Source organism: Seriola aureovittata, chromosome 4 (assembly GCF_021018895.1).
Source record: "Seriola aureovittata isolate HTS-2021-v1 ecotype China chromosome 4, ASM2101889v1, whole genome shotgun sequence".
Lineage (NCBI taxonomy): Eukaryota > Metazoa > Chordata > Actinopteri > Carangiformes > Carangidae > Seriola > Seriola aureovittata.
Window position 1 is genome coordinate 29,441,420 of NC_079367.1, and position 20,243 is coordinate 29,461,662.

A 20,243-nucleotide genomic window follows, 5' to 3' on the forward strand; every position below is an offset into this window, starting at 1 on the left:
CACTTTCAGTCTTTCTGTTAAAACTATCTCCAAATGTTAGTTAAATCAAATCAAATGGGAGAAATCATAAAGAGGCTCGAAGGAAGTCAGCCACAGCCAAATCCCTACACAGCGTAAGGCAGGTCCTGAAAAGTCAGCTGAATCGGAAGAACAAGGTCTGAGCCATCAACACATACGCCCTGACAGTCATCAGATACCCTGCTGGTATAATAAGCTGGCCAAAGGTGGAGAGAGAGGCCACTGATATCAAGACAAGGAAGCTCCTCACAGTGCATGGAGGGTGTCATCCGTCTTGCACCCTGTGACTTCACACTAAGCGGAGCCAGGAAGGCCGACACTGGTGAGCATCAGAGCCACTGTCCAGGATGAAACAACCAAGATCCAGGAATACCTCAGGAAGATGCCCCCTGAAGATGAGCTATAAGTGAAGGATGGACCATCATGGAGGGATAGATGAAAGAAATCCTACCTGTGGCTGGAAAAGGATTGAAAGACAAGCACAGAAGCACTAATCATGGCAGCACAAGAGCAGGCACTTAGTACAAGATCAATAGAGGAGGGGTCTACCACACCAGGCAGGACCCCAGGTTCAGGCTGTGCAAAGATGCTCCTGAGACAGTCCAGCACATAATAGCAGGGTGTAAGATGCAGGCAGGAACAGCGTACATGGGATGCCATAACCAAGTGGCTGCCATAGTGTACAGGAACATCTGCAATGAGTACGGGCTGGAAGTCCCACGGTCAGAATCGAAGACGCCTCCTAAAGTGGTTGAGAATGACTAAGATCCTGGGGGCGAATGAAAGGAGGAATTTTTTTATAATTTACATCATTCAAGTAAAGAAAGAAAAGAAAACATTGAAATTATATTCTCCATTAAACTTAAGATATTTATATTTAACATTTCAAGTATTTTCAGACTTTAAGCTGCTAAGATTTTTAAAATAATGTACTATATGTACTTTACTTTACATTTTACACTTGTTTATACTTTACATATAACAGTAAAATCAGTCAACTCTGTTATATATTGTTATCTGTGTGCAGCTGGAAGACAGAGCTCAGAGGAACATGTGACATGAACACACACACATACATGCTCTCATACTTGAGAGTAATAAGGGTAAGAGTTAATGAGTCTAATTAGCCAATAAGAATCAGCTTTATTCATTTCTGCCTGGATACTGTGTTTGTGGCACTCGCCTGTTTGTGTGTGTGTGTGTGTGTGTGTGTGTGTGTGTGTGTGTGTGTGCCTCTTATGTGCTGGTTCGGACTCCTGTGTCTAGCTGAAAGACACAGAAGTGACACAGATCAGAGTGTGAGATTGGCTCGGCGAACCTTTCAAACAACTGCTATCTGTGAGAAAACGGTAACACCTATCAGGACCATGAGCGGACCATGAGCGGCACCAGACCTTTGTGAAGATTGAAATATGTGGCCGTGATGACGAGTTAAACAGAATTTTCTCAGAGGAGTTCTTGAGCTTCTCCCACTACAGCGATGATGTCATCCACTCTAGCCACGAACATTTCGTGCAATACACACCCATTATAAACTCAAAAATGATCAGAAGAAAGCTTAAAACTAAAAGTGATAATTTAAAAAACTCTTGACGATATCAAAAAGTTGAATACAAGCTTAATAGCTGAAAGGCTTGTCTACAGTTTAAATGTTGAGCTGTCTGTAGCTGAAGGTATGCTGAGGTAGTTAAAGTTTAAAGAGGCTGAAGATTTCAAGGATTTGAACATGGTCTCCATTCATTTGAATGGCACAAAAACTCATAAAACTTCAATATTTATAAAATTGTAAATAGTATCAAAAAGTTGAATACATCCAAAAATCTACAGCAAAAGCCGAACGTTTTGGTAATTGAACGTTTTTGTAGGATAAAGTGTGAAGGAGTAGTTAGAGACCATAGAAAGGTGGAAGTATAAGAATAACTAGAAAATGCATTTCCTGCTGAAAATGCGTGTGAAAGCTGAGAGCTGAATGAGATTGCTGAAGAAGCTGAAGCAACTGCTGAAGATTAAAAGCAGAAATTTTAAGCTGGAGGTTGAATAGCATAAAATGGTTGAAAAAGACCTGAATTTCTGATGAAATGTTTAACAAACAGCATAAAACTAGAAAAAAAAAAAAAATTACAAAATGTACAAACCAGAAAAACATCTAAGTTTAAAGTTAAAATGCCTAAAAAGTATAGTGCTTCAAAAAATTTGATGCCAAAATGTTAAACTGGATGAGCTGAAGTCAGTTAGTTGTCAAAGCTGATAACTGAAACATATTGAACACTTGAAAGCCAAATGATTTACCACTATAGGTGGAAGTGGGAATAAAATGCCTTAAAAATGTGAAGAATTAATCATTTGTATTAGTAACAGAAAGATGAACCGCATGTGATGTATTTTCCTTGCCACTTTCCTTTCTGACTTTCATTTTCCCAACGTTTTTCTGAAAGCCCTTGCTTTCGCTTTAGAGCTGCATCATCCATCAGCACAATGATGTAATTGTCAATCTGCACAGAGAGAGAAAGAAAAGAAAAGGCAATCATTTTCTTAAAAGTACACATTGCATAAATAATGTTTAGGTTAAGCAATCTGCAGGGCTCAGTACAATAATAGAACAAAAATCAAAATTGCAATTGAAACTAATATGATCTATTTTATTCCATTCTACACACTTTCAAAGCAGGAGAAGCCTCTGTGTTAATCGAACTGAAACCTATTTTCAAGATCATTGGTGGTTTATCCTCATCTTCTGACTGGTGCAATAATATAGTCAAGAGCTTTTGAGTTTTCATCATGTTCCAAACTGCCCCCAAATATAATAGGTCTGACAAGAGGCCCACCCTGAACACATATCCATGCTCATATTTGGTAATACTCATGGAAACCCCTCATGGTAATATGCACAATTCTGAAAAAGGAAGTGGTTATAATTCTGACATACTTTCTCCAAACATGGTCAGAGTATGCTTCACACCTAGATGATGCTTTCCTGTTAACATACATGGTGTCCTGTGATTCTGGCAGGGATTACACTGAAACATGTGTATTCACTGCGTGGTCTCTGCCTCCACCTGGTGGACGAGTTTGACACTGCAAGCAAAAATCCAATATCTTCAGTGGTTTTAACTCTATAATTGACAGCCTCACACTGTAGACATCTGCATAGCAATATTAATATTCACAGGGCCACGTACTGGAAACAGGAATTAACTCTTGTGTGACAATCATGTCATTTACATGATATTTTCAGTGTGAGCTCTGACACAGAGCCTCCTGTGTGCCCGTTGTGTGGATTCTGCCTCCACTTAGTACACACAATTAAGCATGCATAAAAAATGCTTTAAATTTTATATGCTTGTGGTTCAAAAAACAAATTGACAGGCTAATTGATTCTAAGGAGTTAAATTCCTCTTCATGTATTTATATTAAAATGAAGTCATGTAATGTCTCCTGTTAATTTCAACACGACATGTCACATTCCTTTTATTGCTTAATTTAAGTTCTACTTGTGTTTAGATATGTTTCCTTTTTCTGAAAACTACAATTTTTCTGCTGCAACACAACCCATGCGGATGAATATAGTTTGATCTAGCATATTCATTCTGGTTGCATGGAGTTCACTGACAATTAGGCATGTAACTGTGACTTCTGATCAACGTCAATAACCTACTGCTTTTCAGCAAGGCACAGTGTGATGTTTGTGACTCTTATATTATGAATACTTTGAACAATAGCTCTATTGTGGACTCTGAAATGATATGCACCTCACATTTAATTATAGGGGAAACAAGGATACATGTAGTCCAGCTATTACAATCATAATCATCATCACCACAGAATTCTAAAGATTTTTTCCACATGTGGCACTAATCCTTTTCTGTACAGGACAGATCCACAAGACTGTCTTGCTCTTTCGCACTCCGGGCTGCAAGGGCTTTGTCAGTGTCTGGCGAATGGGTTTTCCATCCTAGATGGGCAGTACAGTTGGCGCAGCTGGGTCTTCGAACCTTGAAGGTTCTCTTTGATAGCTTTGGTAACTTTATTCTGGACATCCAACATGTTCACTGCTGTTCCCTGGAGGCCGAGGTTAAGTCTATATAAGTGGCTGAAAATGCCAGGTGACTCATTGTAGCCAACCACTCAAAATCACTGAAGCAATGTGCCAGTTCAAACTTTGTGTCAAAAGAAAAAAACACCCGCATCTCATCACCTCATCAAAAAGTCAACTTTTTCTTTTTTGTTTGAAGGGAGTGAGGTCATTTGTCGATCCACCATCTATCTCTTAACTTTCTTTCCATTTAATTCTTGCTGTTGCAAAACAGCTACCCATTTTGATTCTCCAGTTTTTGCCATGCATGTGATCTGTTAGCGAGCAACCAGACTGAGATAGCAAACAAAATTGCAAGTTCCTATCATTGGCTTATCACTGAGAAAACAAAACAAACACTGAACAGAAGAAACATTTGAAATAAAAAAGGAAAAGAAGGGGCGATATTACTTAATAGAGCAGTGTAAAGAAAGAACATTATTATCTAGACAAAGAGAGAAGACAAACTGTGGTTATGACTGAGACTGGAGCACTGTGGGCTGGTATGAGGATGGGATGTGTGGAACGTGCAACATGGAACAAAGTGTGAAACACCTACTCATGTTAGTGCACTGTGATGAAAGAAAAGAACTGATACTCTCGTGTGATGCCTCCCCATATGGAGTGGGAGCAGTAATAGCTCATCATACGTCCAATGAAGTGGAGAAACCTATAAACCCATGAGATGAAAGCTGTACCACCGATGGCATCACAGAGGATAATGAGGTGGGCTATACTGTTAAGAGCAAATGACTGTTATCATGTAGAGAGCAGGTAAAGACAATGGTAATGCTGATGCTCTTAGCTGCCTCCCACTTCCAGGGACACCTATTGGTCCATCACCAGAGGAGCATGTGTTAATGTTAGACCAGGAACAGAGACCATTAATTACATCATAACATCATAACTAAAGATCCCATACTCTCCAGAGTATGTCATGAGAGGATGGCCAAATAACCAGGACAGTGCCTTTATGTCTTATAGACAAAGACAATATGAATCTGAGTGTCCAGGATGGCTGTGTGCTCTGGGGAGCCCACATAGTAGTACAAGAACCAGGTGAAGTCATGCACCACATGCCAAGAACACAGACAGGCACCTGCGTGTGCACCACTGCACCCGTGGGAATGGCCAGAGAAGCCGGTGAAAAGACTCCCCATCGATCATGCAGGTACTTTTATGGGTAAAATGTTCTTAGTGATTGTGGATGCACATGCAAAGTATTCCCGGTGACCTCAGCTACATTAGCAGCCACAATAAACTGTCTAAGAAATAGTTCCAGTACACATGGTATCCCGGAGATGATTATGTCTGACAATGCACAGTATTTTGTCAGTGAAAAAATCAAAGAGTTCATGACACGAAATGGAATCACACATGTCACATCAGCACCGTACCACCCCTCATCCATCCTTGGCTGAAAGAGCTGTACAAACTTTCAAAGAGATAATGAAAAAAAGCAGTCAACAACTGGACTGGCACCTCTTGAGACAATGATGGGTAGGAAGTTGAGGTGTATATGGGATCTCATACACCCAGACTTAAAAAAGAAAGTGGAATCAAGACAAGCAAGTCAAAAAGCGTACCATGACAACATTTAGGAGTTTCTCCTAAATCAGCAAGGTAGGAGCTACTTTTAGCCTTAATATATATACAGGCCCTGAACTTTTACTTGAACTCTTGGCAGATGAACCATAACATACATGACTCCCAATTGGAAGTCCCGTCCCTCGTGACATCCTTCACAAGTTAAATGCACACTGATTACATTACACCACAGTAGCAACCCTAACCCTAAAGACTGTTATATTGAGGAGCTGAGTCTCACTGAGAATCAATAGTTGTGAAGGCAGTATTTGAAGTCATCACTGCAACAGGATTAGAAATTAATTCCGATCTGCAATCTAATCACAACCTGTGAGAGGCAGCAATGTGCCGCGAGGCATCTAATCCCCCGGAAACTCAAGAAGAAGAAGAAGAAGAAGAGGAAGAAGAAAAAAAGAACAAGAACAAGAACAAGAGCAAGAAATAACGGCGGTGAACCGGATGTAAACCAAGACAGCCGACTAATATCCTGACCATTTGGCTTCCACACTTTCTCCTACATTGACGGACACACCGCTAAGCCCTGACCGGACCAACTGTTAAACCCAGTGTTGTTGTTCGTCGGGACGGGACGGACCAACATGGCGGCGGTGAGAACTTTCTCTGGGCAGACGGAGCTGATAATGGAGGCGGCGGTGGAGGCTGTGGTCTCCGTATGGCAGCAGAGACTTGGACAACGCGGGACCGACGGCGAAAACACCCGGGTGAGGACGGATGGTAAAACAAAATAGCCAGTTTAGAGGAGACGGGGGTAGGTCATCTGAGAGTGCTCGAACTTCGGAGGAAAATCCGCCGTCACTTCCTCCTTTGGTTGTAACGGTTACAACCGCAAACATCGCGTTAATGTGTCATTTAGCGTGGAAATTACTTTACGGTGTGAACTTAAGTAAAACTGAACAGACAACATAACTTTGCTGTTCATAACTTTGTAACTAAGAACCTTATAAAAAGTGTCGGTTGCCATCTTGTGTTAGACAACATCAAACAGGTTTTTTAAAAACAGAATTAACAAAAGTGAAGGAGGCTTTGTAATGTGGAAACTTACTGAATATAAACACGTGGAGCTGATTATTATTAACAATCAACATCACATTGATACTAAGAAAGTGACAGAAAGAAATTGAGAATAAGCGAATGATACGATTTCTGGTCTTTGATCTTCAGAATAAAAGACCTGAGGCGTTAGACAGGTTGTAGTTCAATAACTAGAAAATTCCTGAAGACATATTGAATGTGCCTGTGTGTATTGGTCTTCGTGGCAGTAGAGCCGTCTAACATAGAGTCTCCAAATAGCTGTTGCCAAGTTGAGACACTTACAGTTAATATCCATAAGGTGGTGATAGTATTTTTGTGTCTGTCAATGTATATGTGGGTGTTGTTAGGTACTGCCAAATCTTGACCGTGCAACAGCCCTTTAGAGTTGACAGGACCCATCAAAATGACCTCACTATAACAGTTTTTTACCAAATTTGTCCTCACAATTATAAACGCAAAGAACCACACATCAACATGCACACACAAGTAAAGGCAAATACACAGTGCTGATTTACCTTCGAGTTGCTGCCATACCTGAGTTATAAGGCAAAGAGTTAACAGGTCTACTTAGCAATGAAGGATCAAAAAACACGCTGATGTCAGTTGGTAAATACTTTCACCTGTGGAGGCGGTGACAGTGCTAGAGATGATCCATCACTTAATCACAGTTTAATATTTATAAATTCTGTTCTTAAGTGTTGCTACCATCACCTGTCAACAACAGCAGAAATGTAGGCCGCCAACATATTTGACATTTTCAAGTGGGCCGTGAGTTAATTGTAGACTATGACCTGATGACTATGACTTGATTGACTGATAGTTTCAGCTGTAGCTTGGTTCATGTTTGAGAGCAGGTCTAGATTATAAAAATGAACCTTGGGGAGAATTTAGATGAAAACACGTTTCGTTTGAAAAGGCCAACACACACTGCTAATGAATGGCGTGAGTCATAACAGCTGCTCTTATTATTCTCTATGTGCGTCCTTGCAGCCAGCAGCCAGGCATGTGCTGGCATGCATCGATGTGGCTCCTGTTCTATCTCCAGCCTCGCCACCTCTGAAAAAGCACTTCTTCCAGAGAAAAGGCTGTTTTGTCTTCCCAGCTCCCTTAGCAGCTTGACTTCCCTCTCCTCACCTCTCTATTGTTGTCTCTTGTGTGTGTACAATGGATATGGAGAGTTTACTTGTTCCTATTCGACAGTCACATTATTACAAAGATAATGGCAATAAAGGCACCTAGCGTGGCGCTGTGGCGGCACTGTGTTTTTCAGATTAACAGTTGATTGGTTGATACTATATCCAGAGATACAGAGGTAAAACACAGAACAGACTTTATTTTTAAACCTCATGTCTTGTCTCTTACAGATTCAGCTGACCGCCGTCCTTAACGTAATGTCCAAAGAGGCAGTTCGTAAAATCTGTGGAGTTTTCAGAGAGCTGTACATGAATTTAGAGAAGGAAACCGAAGCTCTGAAGGACGAAGTGAAACGGCTGGAGTCTGAAATTAAAAACCAGAACAACTCCAAGAAGAACCAAACTCAGACACATTATAAGATCAAGCCAGCAGGTCAGTGATCTAGACATCAGAGAGCCTGAACGTATCATAACATGAGAGGGGGGGGATATTTCTGAAGCATCACTGTCAGAAATTTCCAAGGAAATATGAATGACTATTATATAACAGTATATAACACTTTAAACATTCATTAGATAGATATTAAAATGTGCACCTTTATTATTTTTAATATAAGGTAGATAGATCGATGAACACAACTATTAAGAAGATAGTGTAAAAAAAATCACAATTTGCGATATGCATATATACACATTCAATATTCAATATATATTTCTATTTATATTATTATGCTCAGTTCAACATGAATCACATGCATCACATGTTAATAACCTAAGGCCAAAGGTTAACTTACTTTATTTCAGAGCTTTCAACTAACTGAACTTTGTGAATTTATCCCCAGAATACAGACACAGTGAAAACAGACCTTATTACTTTTAACAGCCCAGTGTAAACAAAATGTAAAACTCATAATTTTCCTTCACATCATCTTACATATTTATCATCTAACTTTTATTCTGAAATTAAATCTGACATAGTAATCATCTGACTTTTATTCTGAAATTGAATTTGACATAATGCATTATCTGACTGTATTTCCTGATGAACTGAATCTTACAGGTGGCCCCTCTCTGTCACTGGACATCAAGCAGCAAGCTGCGAACCCTGCAGCTCTTGCCATGGCCATCCTAAATTCCACCAAACCCACACACAGCAGCAGCAGCCCTCAGGTCCCTTTGGTCATCATCAGCCAGCCGCTCCCCGGACCAATCGCAGGGCAGAGCCAGCCACTCCCTGGACCAATTGTAGGACAGAGCCAGCCGCTTCCCGGACCTATCGCAGGGCAGAGCAGCACCTGCCCCCAGGTGCTGCAGGAGAAACCAGACCATCCCCCTGGTCAAGGTCTGGCTGACATTGAGACTCAAGTGGTTTTAGAATCGATTCAGATCTCCACAGACGCTGATGGATCACCAGATTCGATCCAGTCACACATGACATCACTTCCTGTGGTTAATGATCAGCTAACCAGTGAGCTCACAGGTGTATCAGTGACAGTCAGTGAGTACCTGCCCACACATGAAGAAGAACCAGCTGTGGATGTAAGTCAGATAATCAGTACTGATCGATATTGTTCAATACAATACAACAGTGTCACACTTATAAGATTTAAATATTCTTACACAGGTTCAACTCATGAAGCTGCACCTGTTGGTTAATTACGTTATCATCATACTCAGCTTTATATTGAGTTTTGACCCCATCTGCTTTATTTTCTGTTCATGTGAGTTGCTCAGGTCCTCCAGGTTTACCTGTTGTCTCACCTGAGGCCTGCACTTCGAAGCAAGTTCAACATAACCAGGATAACTTTTACTTAACTGGCTTCACTGAACCCAACATTGACTGTCCTGGATAACCTGTACTACTAAGTTGGTTATCACCTGGCTTCGTTAACCCTGGGTTTGCCTGTCCTGCTACAAACTTGTTCATGTGACAGAGGGAGAGTTTTAATAATAAGCAACATCATCAGAACCATGAATAAATTATTAATATGATATGAAAAGAAACGCTGATACCTGGCAGTAAATTAGCGGTTACACAGAGGTTAAAGTGATATAAAAAAAAATTGAAATGTGGACAATATGATCACGAGTGGAATAAAAAGACACGTTAGAAATATTTTCCAATCAATAAAGTCAAACCGAGTATATACTGTAAATAAGTGCATGAATTATCATTAAGTTACTTCCTTAATTACTGAGTGAATATTTTCGCTCTTTGTCTGATGATGAACAAACTATTATGAACATGTGATGCAGGTAAAAACAATGCTAGCCTGTTTCTGCTGCCAAAGCAGAGAGGAGAAAAGAAAAGACTGAATTACATCTGACTGAAATGTTCATTTATAATCATGGAGATGTTGAACTTGCTTCGTAGTACATGCCTCTGTACTACGAAGCAAGATCAACATACCCAGGATTCCTTTCAGTTATGTGACTTAAGTGAACCTAACATTGACCGTCCTGACAACCTGTACTACGAAGCAGGTTATCACCTGGCTCAGTTAACCCTGGGTTTACCTGTCCGGTTACGAGCGCGTTCATGTGAAAGAGGCGGAGTTGTTAATTATAAGCAGCATCGTCACAACCATATATTGAGTACTCAATATCATATTAGAAGAAACGCTGATACGAGGGTAAGTTCGGTTATAACCACATCAAAAAGTTATAGTCAACAAGGTGAAATGTGTTATCACATAACTAGGATAAAGGAAATATTTGTAAATATGACTATTAAAGTCAGATTAAGGATATATTGTAAATAGGTGGATGAATTATTAAGTTTCTTACTCAGTATTTTCTCTTCGGTCTGATGATGAACAAACTATTATGAACATGAGATGCAGATAAAACAGTTAAAGTTAATGTCAGACCGTTTCTGCTGCAGAGAGGAGAGAAAGAGGAGTAGTTGATGTCTGATGAGTCAGCCTGACTGAAATGTTTAAAAATTATAAATCAAATTTAAAATCATGGGAAATATTCAACAGGATGCGGATCATTGTTCTTATCAGACATCAGAGGTTTAGTTTTTATTTCCACCTATCATCAGAGTCTTCTTCTATCATCAGCTGCGGTGATGGAAGAAGAGTAAGAGCATCAATACAGTCAGGAATCCTGTCGGATTGAAGAATATTTTACAATTAAAATGAAGCAATAATAGATATTATGTATTTATTTAGAGTGATAAACTCTCCTCTGTTTGTTAGAAGCTCTGTTTTAAAACCAGAGTGGACACATGTAAGGTCTGGAACAGCAAAACGATTCCACTGATTTACATAAATATCTGCTACTTGTTATTATTTATCACTTTATTGTAAAGTCTTTTGTCCCTGTCAGGATCCTGTAGGATTGTAGGCTCAGTTTTTCCAGGTATCTGATTGGTCAGTAGTTTGGCTGTTGACAGGTTTTGATCTGATCCTCTAGGTTAACCTGTGTCAGAGCAGGTTAGGAGTTCAGCGTAAGTTACCATGGTGATTTACTCCGGTAACAAGTGAACCCCCATCATAGGACTGAAAATCCACAGTTAAACCTGAAGTGACCTCGATAACCTCAAATCCTTCTTTGTAGTACAGAAGAGGGGACAAAAGAGTTTACAATAAAGTGATCAATATAAACGAGTTATAGATATAAAATGTAAAAAATCAGTGGAATAGTTTTCCTGTATGAGGTTTCCATGTGTCCTCTCTAGTTTTAAAACAAAGCTTCTAAAAAAAAAAAAGAAAAAGCACTGAGTGTTTATCACGCTAAATAAATAGCTTATATAATTACTATTATAGCTTCATTTTAATTGAACAGATATTCTTTAATCCGACAGGATTCCTGACAGTGATGAAGCTTTTACTCTCTTTTTCATAATAGCATGAGGAGACTCTGTGACCACAACTGGAAATAAAAACCACACGCTGTTAATTATTTCCATGATTAAAAATTAACATTTCAGATGGGCTGACTCATCAGACATCAACTAGTCCTCTCCTCTTCTCTTTCTCTCCTCTCTGCAGCAGAAACAGTCTGACATTAACTTTAAATGTTCTCTCTGCTTCACATGTTCATAACAGTTTGTTCATCATCAGACAAAAGAGCGAAAATACTCAAACGTAATGATAATTCTTGCACTTATGTACAATATATTTTTACTCTGACTTTAAGAGTCATTATATTTAGATGTAGAAATATTTTTTTTATTACAGTTATTTAATTATATGGTTCACATTTCAGCTTGTTGATTATCACTTTTGGACGTTGCTACAACCAAATTTACCGGCAAGTATTAGCATGTCTTCTCAGACATATTAAGAACTTACTATAATTAACAACTGACTCTTTCACAGGAACGCGCTCGTAACCGGACAGGTAAACCCAGGGTTAACTGAGCCACTTGATAACAGGCTTCATAGTACAGGTTGTCCAGGAGGGACAATGTCTGTGGCTCAAAGGGCATTAGCTGTCCCTTTTCCTGGGATGCTCTTAATGTGAAAAATCAGCAGGAAGTGAGGGCTTGGATTCACATGGACCGAAAAACAAAATAATAGCATCTGTATGAGACTTTAATGTTATTTAAATACCAGCAAAGTTGTTACTGAGAGAGGGAATCAGGTGACCTGATTAATATAGGTATTGATCAATCTGCCTTGATTAAATGATGAATGGTTTAGTCTGTAAAATGTCAGAATAGTGAGAAATGCTGATCACAGTTCAAGGTGACACATTGAAATCACTTTAGTGACACCAGAGATTTTTTTTTTTTTAATTCATTATTATAGTATTTATTTTTTGTCAATCAACAAATCATATCAGCCATAGTGACCTTTAAATGATTTAGCAGTTACTGATTCAACAGACTCATATATTCAAAGTTACTCACAGTGAGGGACATCACCAAAGCTTCAGAGCAGTAGAAACATTGGTGTAAGTACTAAGTACTACATCTATTCAGTAAGTGAAGGAGATCAGGTAAAGAAGTGCAGTGAAAGTTCATAGTAAGAGCTAGTGAGACATGTTAGGGTGTCAGGAGAGGAGGTGCTTTGCTCTGATGATAAGAACTAGACCTTCAGGTGTGAACAGACTCACAGCAGCTTGCAAGGATTTGGATGGCTAATGAAAGAATTTCTAAATTGTTTCCAAAGAAGAATGTCAGTTGTCTGGATTCTGACCCCATACCTTTGTATCCCAGAGAAGGAAACTTCCCGACGGCAACGCTCTGGGAAAAATGTAATCTTGATTATCATATATAAATAAATGATATGATAAATAATAATGATCAGTCCATGTTTATGAACCTACTGTTGATCACCATTCAATAATCAATGGTTCATGCTCTGTCTTTGTTACTGCAACTGTAACAGATGTGATAAACAAAGTGGTTGAAGTTTATAAAACAGGACTTATGTTTGTGTGATTAGTGTTTAAGACCTGTAACAGTAGAGTCACTGCTGTTCTGTTTTCAGGAGTCAGAGATGAAGATGGAAACTGTTGAAGAGAAAGGTGAAAAGAGTCAACCAGGTGAGACAGGTAAGAGTCTGAGAGGACATCACATTTTACTGAGTGGGATTCAGAGGGTCTCAAAACTAGATGTATTTCTCTTCTTGTGCTGAACCCGACCAAAGATTTTTCTGGTCAACTGGTGGTCATTAGTTCAAGATGTTAGTAGACTGGTCGTCGCACATTTATGATATTAATTTATTTATTTAAACGTGAATTTGTGGGAGCATCAGAGAAGTGTTCAAGTCCAGGGCTGAGAAAATGTTATATGTAGCATGCTAACACTAAGCTACATTGTAGAGAAATACAAAAACTTAATAATGAGCCTTTTAAAATACATATTTTACAAGCTTGTGCCTGTAAACAACACCAGCAAGGCTGTAATGATTCTGAATGTGTCGCAATAACCACCAGTCTGAGAGTGATATGTTTCAAAATATCACACAATTATCAGACCTGTGAACTTGTAACAAAAACCCTGTAGTGGGAGTGTGAGAGTTTGTGTGTCACCCTCTCTCGTCGTTCTGTAGCCTCTCAGTTATCCACACTTTGGATTTCCTGCTGACATGTCATCACAATCTAATATCCAAAGAGACCAGCTGTGTAAACAATGTCTGTGACTGTGCCACTTCCTGTGCAGTTTGATTTTTTTTTTTTTTTTTTTTTTAACTGGGACCAACTGACCAATCAAAACTTGGTCAACCTAGACTCCTCAGTGGGTTTGAGAAAACCAGGTATATTTATAAAGAAACAAGTGAAATAAAACCTAACAAGACTGTTCCAAAGTTTACAGGCCCTGACAGCAAAAGCCCCGTCTCCTTTGGTTTTCCACCTAGACCTTGGATTGGCTAACTGAACTACCAGAGGGTCTCAGACTTTCTGACTGAGTTGATGCAGTTACATTAGTCGAGGTGGGATGAAATAAAAGCACGGATGAGTTTCTCCAGATCTGGGGATAAAATGAAAAACTTAACCTTGGCTGTATATGATAAAAACTGCTGCACAACTTTCCTCACCTCGGGTTCGAAACTCAAGAGATTACTCCAAGATTTGAGTGAGGACTAAACCGTAGGGTACGTTGGCAGAGGATGAGACAGAGCCAGCCATCGACAGAGAAGCATCTGTTAGATAGAGAGGACGTGATTCCTACCCACTTCTCCAATTTGTCGATGGGTATGTTGTGGTCTTCTGTGGAAAATGATGTTTAAACTAAGATCGAACAATCACCTTCATCTTCAGTCAATAGAAGGTCATTACAAACTTTAAGGATAGTTGTCTCAGTACTGTGGAATGATCAGAAGCCAGACTGGAATATTTCAAATAGATTATTATTTGTTAAATGTATTTAACTGTAACTGTTTGAACACAACACTTTCTCCAGAGTGGTAGGATCCAAGTTTGGGTTTTTTAATGAGAGGTTTGATATGAACAGTTTTTAAAATAGGCAGGGACAGAGTCTGTTTACACTTGATAAAATGGAAGGACCAATAGTCAGCACAGTCTCCTTCAGTAATCTTGCAGGCACCACATCCAAAGGGCGAGATGAAGGTGAAGTACGGGACAGGTGAATTGTGAAGGCGGGTGCTGTCAGTCTGCGATCTGATTTGTTTTTTGTTTGTTTTTTATTTTAATAAAGAAAAAAAATATCTTAAAAGGTTCACAGAAGTCAGGTGAAGAAATCAAGTTATTGTTAGAGGGGCACCAACACTCCTGTGAAGCACTTTATTAGGAACACCTGTACATCTGCGTATTTGTGTAATTATCCAGGCAGCCAATCGTGGCAGAAGCAGATCAATGTGAGGAGCTTCCTTACGAGGAAAAATGTGCCACAGTGACTTTGACATGATTGTTGGTGTCAGACACTGGTCTGAGTGTTTCTGACACTGCTGATCTCCTGGATTTTCACTCACAACAGCCGCTAGAGTTTTTATTCAAAATGGAGCAACAACAAAAGCATCCAGTGAGCAGCAGCTCTGTGTTGATAAGAGACAACAACTGTTGAGAGCAGAAAAGCTTCAGAGTGAACAACACGTCCAACCTTGAGGTGGATGGACTACAACAGCAGAAGACCCCCACACCACACCCACCCACCCACTCTCCAGACGTGAATCCAGTAGAACACCTTTGGGATGTGGTAGAACAGATTGGCAGCATGAATGAAATGATGTGATGCATCATGTCAACATGGAGCAGAGTCTCAGAGGAAAGTTCCAAAATCTGCTGGATCCATGACATGAAGAACTGAGGAACTACCCAGTGTTAGTACGGTGTTCCTAATAAAGTGATCAATGAGTGTATCTCATCCAGGTGGGGGGTGATTAAAGTAACATTTTCAATAGTGAACTGATAGAAATGAACCAGGTTTTGTTTATGGTGATGTTTTAATTATTGTTTCCTGGCTCTGAGTGTGTTTTAATGTAAATCCTGTTTCTCTGCAGGTCTGAGTGAGGAGGAGCAGAAGGAGGTGGAGAGGAGGAAAAGGCGGGAGTTGTATAAAGAGAAGAGGTTTTTCTGCGAGCTCTGTAACAAAGGTTTCCACCAGAAACACCAGCTGAGGAAACATGTGTCCTGCCACCTCAAACCTTTCCCCTGCAGCTCCTGTGATAAGGGTTTCTACAAGGCCAAGACTCTGCAGAAACACCAGCTGAGCCACCAGCTGAGAGAGGCTCAGGAGAACGACCCCGACAAGCTGCTGCGCTGCAACCAATGTGACAGGAAGTTCAGACTGCTGCGGCAGCTCCGAGTCCACCAGGCATCTCATCGCCATGAAAAGACGCCGCTTAAGTGCAACACCTGCGACCGCACCTTCACCACCTCCAGCGCCCTCCGCTATCATGAGGTGTCGCATGCCAAAGTCAAGCCCTTCATGTGCGACGTCTGTGGGAAGAGTTTCACCAGGAAGAAGAGCCTCCGAGAGCACCAGACGGTCCACACTGGTGCCCGGCCGTACCCCTGCCAGACCTGCGGGAAGAGCTTCTCCACTGCCAGCAACCTGCGCGTCCACAAGAGGTCACACTCAGAGGAGCGGCCCTTCAAATGCAGCGAATGCGACAAGGCCTTCAAGTGTAGGATGGGTCTGCTTCAGCACCGAGTGGTTCATTCCGGAGAGAAACCCTTCATGTGTCAGACCTGTGGGCTGAGCTTCGGACTAAAGTACAACTTCCAGAGACACCTGCGCCTCCACAACGGAGAGAAACCCTTCAGGTACTCACAACAACACAACACAACACAATGGAGGGAAACCCTTCAGGTGCTCACAGCAACCAACATGACACAACACAACTTAACACACAATGGAGGTGGATGTAAATGTTTTAAAACTGAATAATCTTTAAAAACATTTTTAAAAACTCCTTTCATTGTTTTTGTTTTGTTTTTGGTATTTGTGTTTTGTTTTTCCTGTTGATGAGCCAGTGATTAGAACTTTAATGTTGTGGCTGACCTGACCACTTTGCTGACGGACCCCACCTGTACTTGTTTGCTATCTCAGTCTGATTGCGCACTATAAGGTCACATCCATGAAAAAAAAATGGAGAATAAAAATGGATAGCTGGTTTGCAACAGGAAGAATTAAATGGAAAGAGAGTTAAGAGACAGATGGTGAATCAACAAATGACCTCTCCCTGTCAAACGAAAAAGAAGAAGTTGACTTTTTGAGTTATGTGATGAGATGCAGGTTTTTTTTCTGGACACAAAGTTTGAACTGGCACATTGCTTCAGAGATTTTGAGTGGTTTGCTATATTGGGTTACCTGGCCGATACTTTCAGCCACTTAAATGGACTTAACCTCGGCCTCCAGGGAACAGCAGTGAACATATTTAATGTCCAGAATAAAGTCAAAGCAACCATTAGAAGACTGGAGCTGTGGGTTAAGAGAGACAGATTTTGAGTCAAAGGAAAAGATTCAGCTTCCCATCACCGTGACCAAAGCTATTAAAGAGCACCTGCAAGGTTTAAAGACCCAGCTGTGCGAATACTTTCCCATCCCAGATGCACAGTAGAGTTGGATAGAAGACCCATTCACCAGACACAGTGACAAGGCCATGGCAGCCGTGAGCGCAAAAGAGCAAGACAGTCTTAGAGCGGCTTGGTAGACTGTGGCTCGGCACTCCACTGAGAAGTGGTAGAAGTGCAGTCAGTCAGTCAGTCAGTCAGTCAGTCAGTCAGTCAGTCAGTCTGTGCCGAAAAGAACTGAAAATTATCAGCGGTTACACTTCCAGCTCTGATATCACAACCTTTTGTTTATTGTGGAAAATCAATGATGCAATAACGAATACTTTTAAACTTTAGACCTCATAACTTTGTACTTTAAAACTTTAGACTTTACACCTTTAGACTTCAAAACTTTGGACCTTAAGACGTAAGACTTTAAAAGTGTGAGATGTTGGTTTCAGTCAAAGATTTTACTAATTCCATCTGTAAATGTATTTCTCTATAATGTATGTTTGCTGTTAATGTGGAGTGTAGAGAGCTGACAGGAAAGAGAAGATTACAGTTTCACACTCTGTGAAACAAACTCACTCTCACTCACTTTCCACCTTTAACATCCTGTGTTTCTGTCTTTGTGTCTCAGATGTGATAAATGTGGGGAGGGGTTCACAGGGACCTGGGCTCTGAAGACCCACATGCTGGTTCATGGTGTGGAAAAGCCATTCATGTGTGATCTGTGTGGGAAGACTTTTTTCTACAACTGTCAGCTGCAGAAACACCAGCAGCTTGTTCACGACAGTAAAGATGGAGGGAAGGATGCAGGGCAGGGGAGACGGAGGCCGACCGGGGTCAAATTGTTCAGCTGCAAAATCTGTCTGAAGAGCTTCAGCAGCAGCACCACGCTGAGGACGCACGAGAAGAGCCACGCAGAGAACAAAGAGTTCACCTGCGACACCTGCGGAAAGTCCTTCCACCTGCGACACCTGTACCTGTACCACATGAGGCAGCACAGTGGCGACCGACCGTACGTCTGCAGCGTCTGTCAGAAAGGTTTCCTGCTCTCGTCGCAGCTGAAGCAGCACCAGCTGCTGCACACTGGAGTCAAACCTCACAGGTGTGAGCAGTGTGGGAAAGAGTTCAGGACGCCGCAGAACTACCACCGCCACCTGCTGGTCCACACCGGAGAGAAACCCTACCAGTGTGTGGTGTGCAGTAGGAAGTTCAGGCAGTCCAACCAGCTCAAGTCTCACATGCAGATCCACACCGGCGTGAAGCTGTACTCGTGCAACCTCTGCAGACAGGGCTTCTCTGACTCCCGGCAGCTCAAGAAACACCGCTGTGGAGACGACAGTCTGAGCACGCTCGAGTCCTGCAGCAAGCGCGGAAAACACAGAGATGAGTTCCCCTGGACACAGGAGTTCACAAACCAGTAACACATGACATCTTTATTAGAACTCAATAAGGATCAAAAAGGTCATTAAAGATTAAACAATCAGTAAGAATCAGTAAGGTTCTACTCATCTTCTCTTTGTTTCTAAGAGAAAAGTGCAGGTCGACGTCAGTCTCATGTCTGTGTTCAGTGCATAGTCAGTGGTTAGCTTAGCTTAGCATCAAGACTGGAAACAGATCTGACTCACAGACTCACCGCTGAAACTATGTCTTGGTCAACAACAGTGTATCCATCCTCCTAGTATTCAATACACAGATGTGAAGTTTCTGATATCCAACTGAAACAATCCAAACATGTTCCTTTTTAAGGGATTTATTATTTTGAATATGTTAAAAAAAACAAAAAAAAAAACTGACAACTGATTTTAGAGATCAGAAGTACAAAGCCTTGGCTGGACAATAGTTTATAGTTTGAGCATCTTGTTTTTAGGGATGACTGGTCTGTGGTTTCACCCTGATTCTGAAGAGTTTACTGTAAACTGAGCTCAACACTCACACTACAGCTGACATCAAGAACTGTTGCTGCGTTTTGCTGAAAATCTGTAATAATTGAAAATTACTAAATTAACACTTTGCACCCTGTTTCATTCATGCAGCAATAAACAATTTTTTTTCAGAATGGAGTTTGGTTCATAGACATCCTTCTCAAGTGTACTGCAATCGAGCTGCTGCCTGGACTGATCCACTTCTCCTGGGTGCTTTTCCAGACATTTGATTGGTACATTTATATTTTGATAGATACAGTCATTGGTGGAGAGTGAACCTGATGATGGAGTAAAAGATGATCATATGCATTTTTCCAAACACTGAAGATCAGAGTGAAGTGACTGTTCATAGAATCTGTTATTGCATTCATATTTCCTCATGTCACATTTCCATGTTTGTTTCAGCTGAATTTTGTTTTCAGAGCTTTTTTAAAAATCATATTAAAGGTTGAATGACACAAGTAGGTCCTACACTGATACAGCCCATCTGAAAAATAAACTAATGTGTTTATTTTGTACAGAAAATGTAAAGGATCAGAATGGAAAATAAAAACATTTGGTTTTTATAGCAGAAAATCACACATCTCCAGTGTTGTAGTTTTACTGTTTCTCATTTATAATCATGAAGAGATAATAACTACATTAACGAGAAAATATACAATGAAATGTAATATAACTGACTTGTTATAGTGTGTGAAGATTTAAGAAAGAGACAAATCATGAATTTAAACATGTTTATGTTATGTTTGTGTTTTAACACATTTATCATCGTGTTTGTCAGATTTTAAATATTTAGTTTTGGATGAGAGGACAAAAAATGACACTACCACAGTTTGATTAAAGCAAATAAAGTTTAATTTTAATAAGCTGGAGAAAGTCTGCAACTATAAACTCAAGGTTTATATTAATGTAAATATTGATTGATATGATTTTCAATTCATCACATATTCAATGTTGATCATGTCCCGGCACTTTGCTGGTTCTCTGGACTTGAGCTGTAATGTACGAGTCTTTAAGGCAATAGTATGTCCCTGCAGT

The 20,243-nt window shown here is 40.4% G+C and overlaps 1 protein-coding gene across 2 annotated transcripts; it reads left to right on the forward strand.

The window, feature by feature from the left end:
- Positions 1-5,784: 5,784 nt before the first annotated feature.
- Positions 5,785-20,071, forward strand: LOC130167426 (zinc finger protein 345-like). Of its 2 annotated transcripts, none has more exons than XM_056373616.1 (6): positions 5,785-6,399; positions 8,095-8,296; positions 8,924-9,402; positions 13,308-13,371; positions 15,780-16,545; positions 17,915-20,071. In XM_056373616.1, the coding sequence occupies exons 1-6, from the start codon at positions 6,277-6,279 to the stop codon at positions 18,702-18,704; spliced, it is 2,424 nt and encodes an 807-aa protein (XP_056229591.1). In that variant the 5' UTR covers positions 5,785-6,276; the 3' UTR covers positions 18,705-20,071. The 2 variants fall into 2 exon arrangements, with proteins under 2 accessions (XP_056229591.1, XP_056229592.1); XM_056373617.1 differs by having other exon boundaries at positions 13,308-13,362.
- The last annotated feature ends 172 nt before the right edge of the window (positions 20,072-20,243 follow it).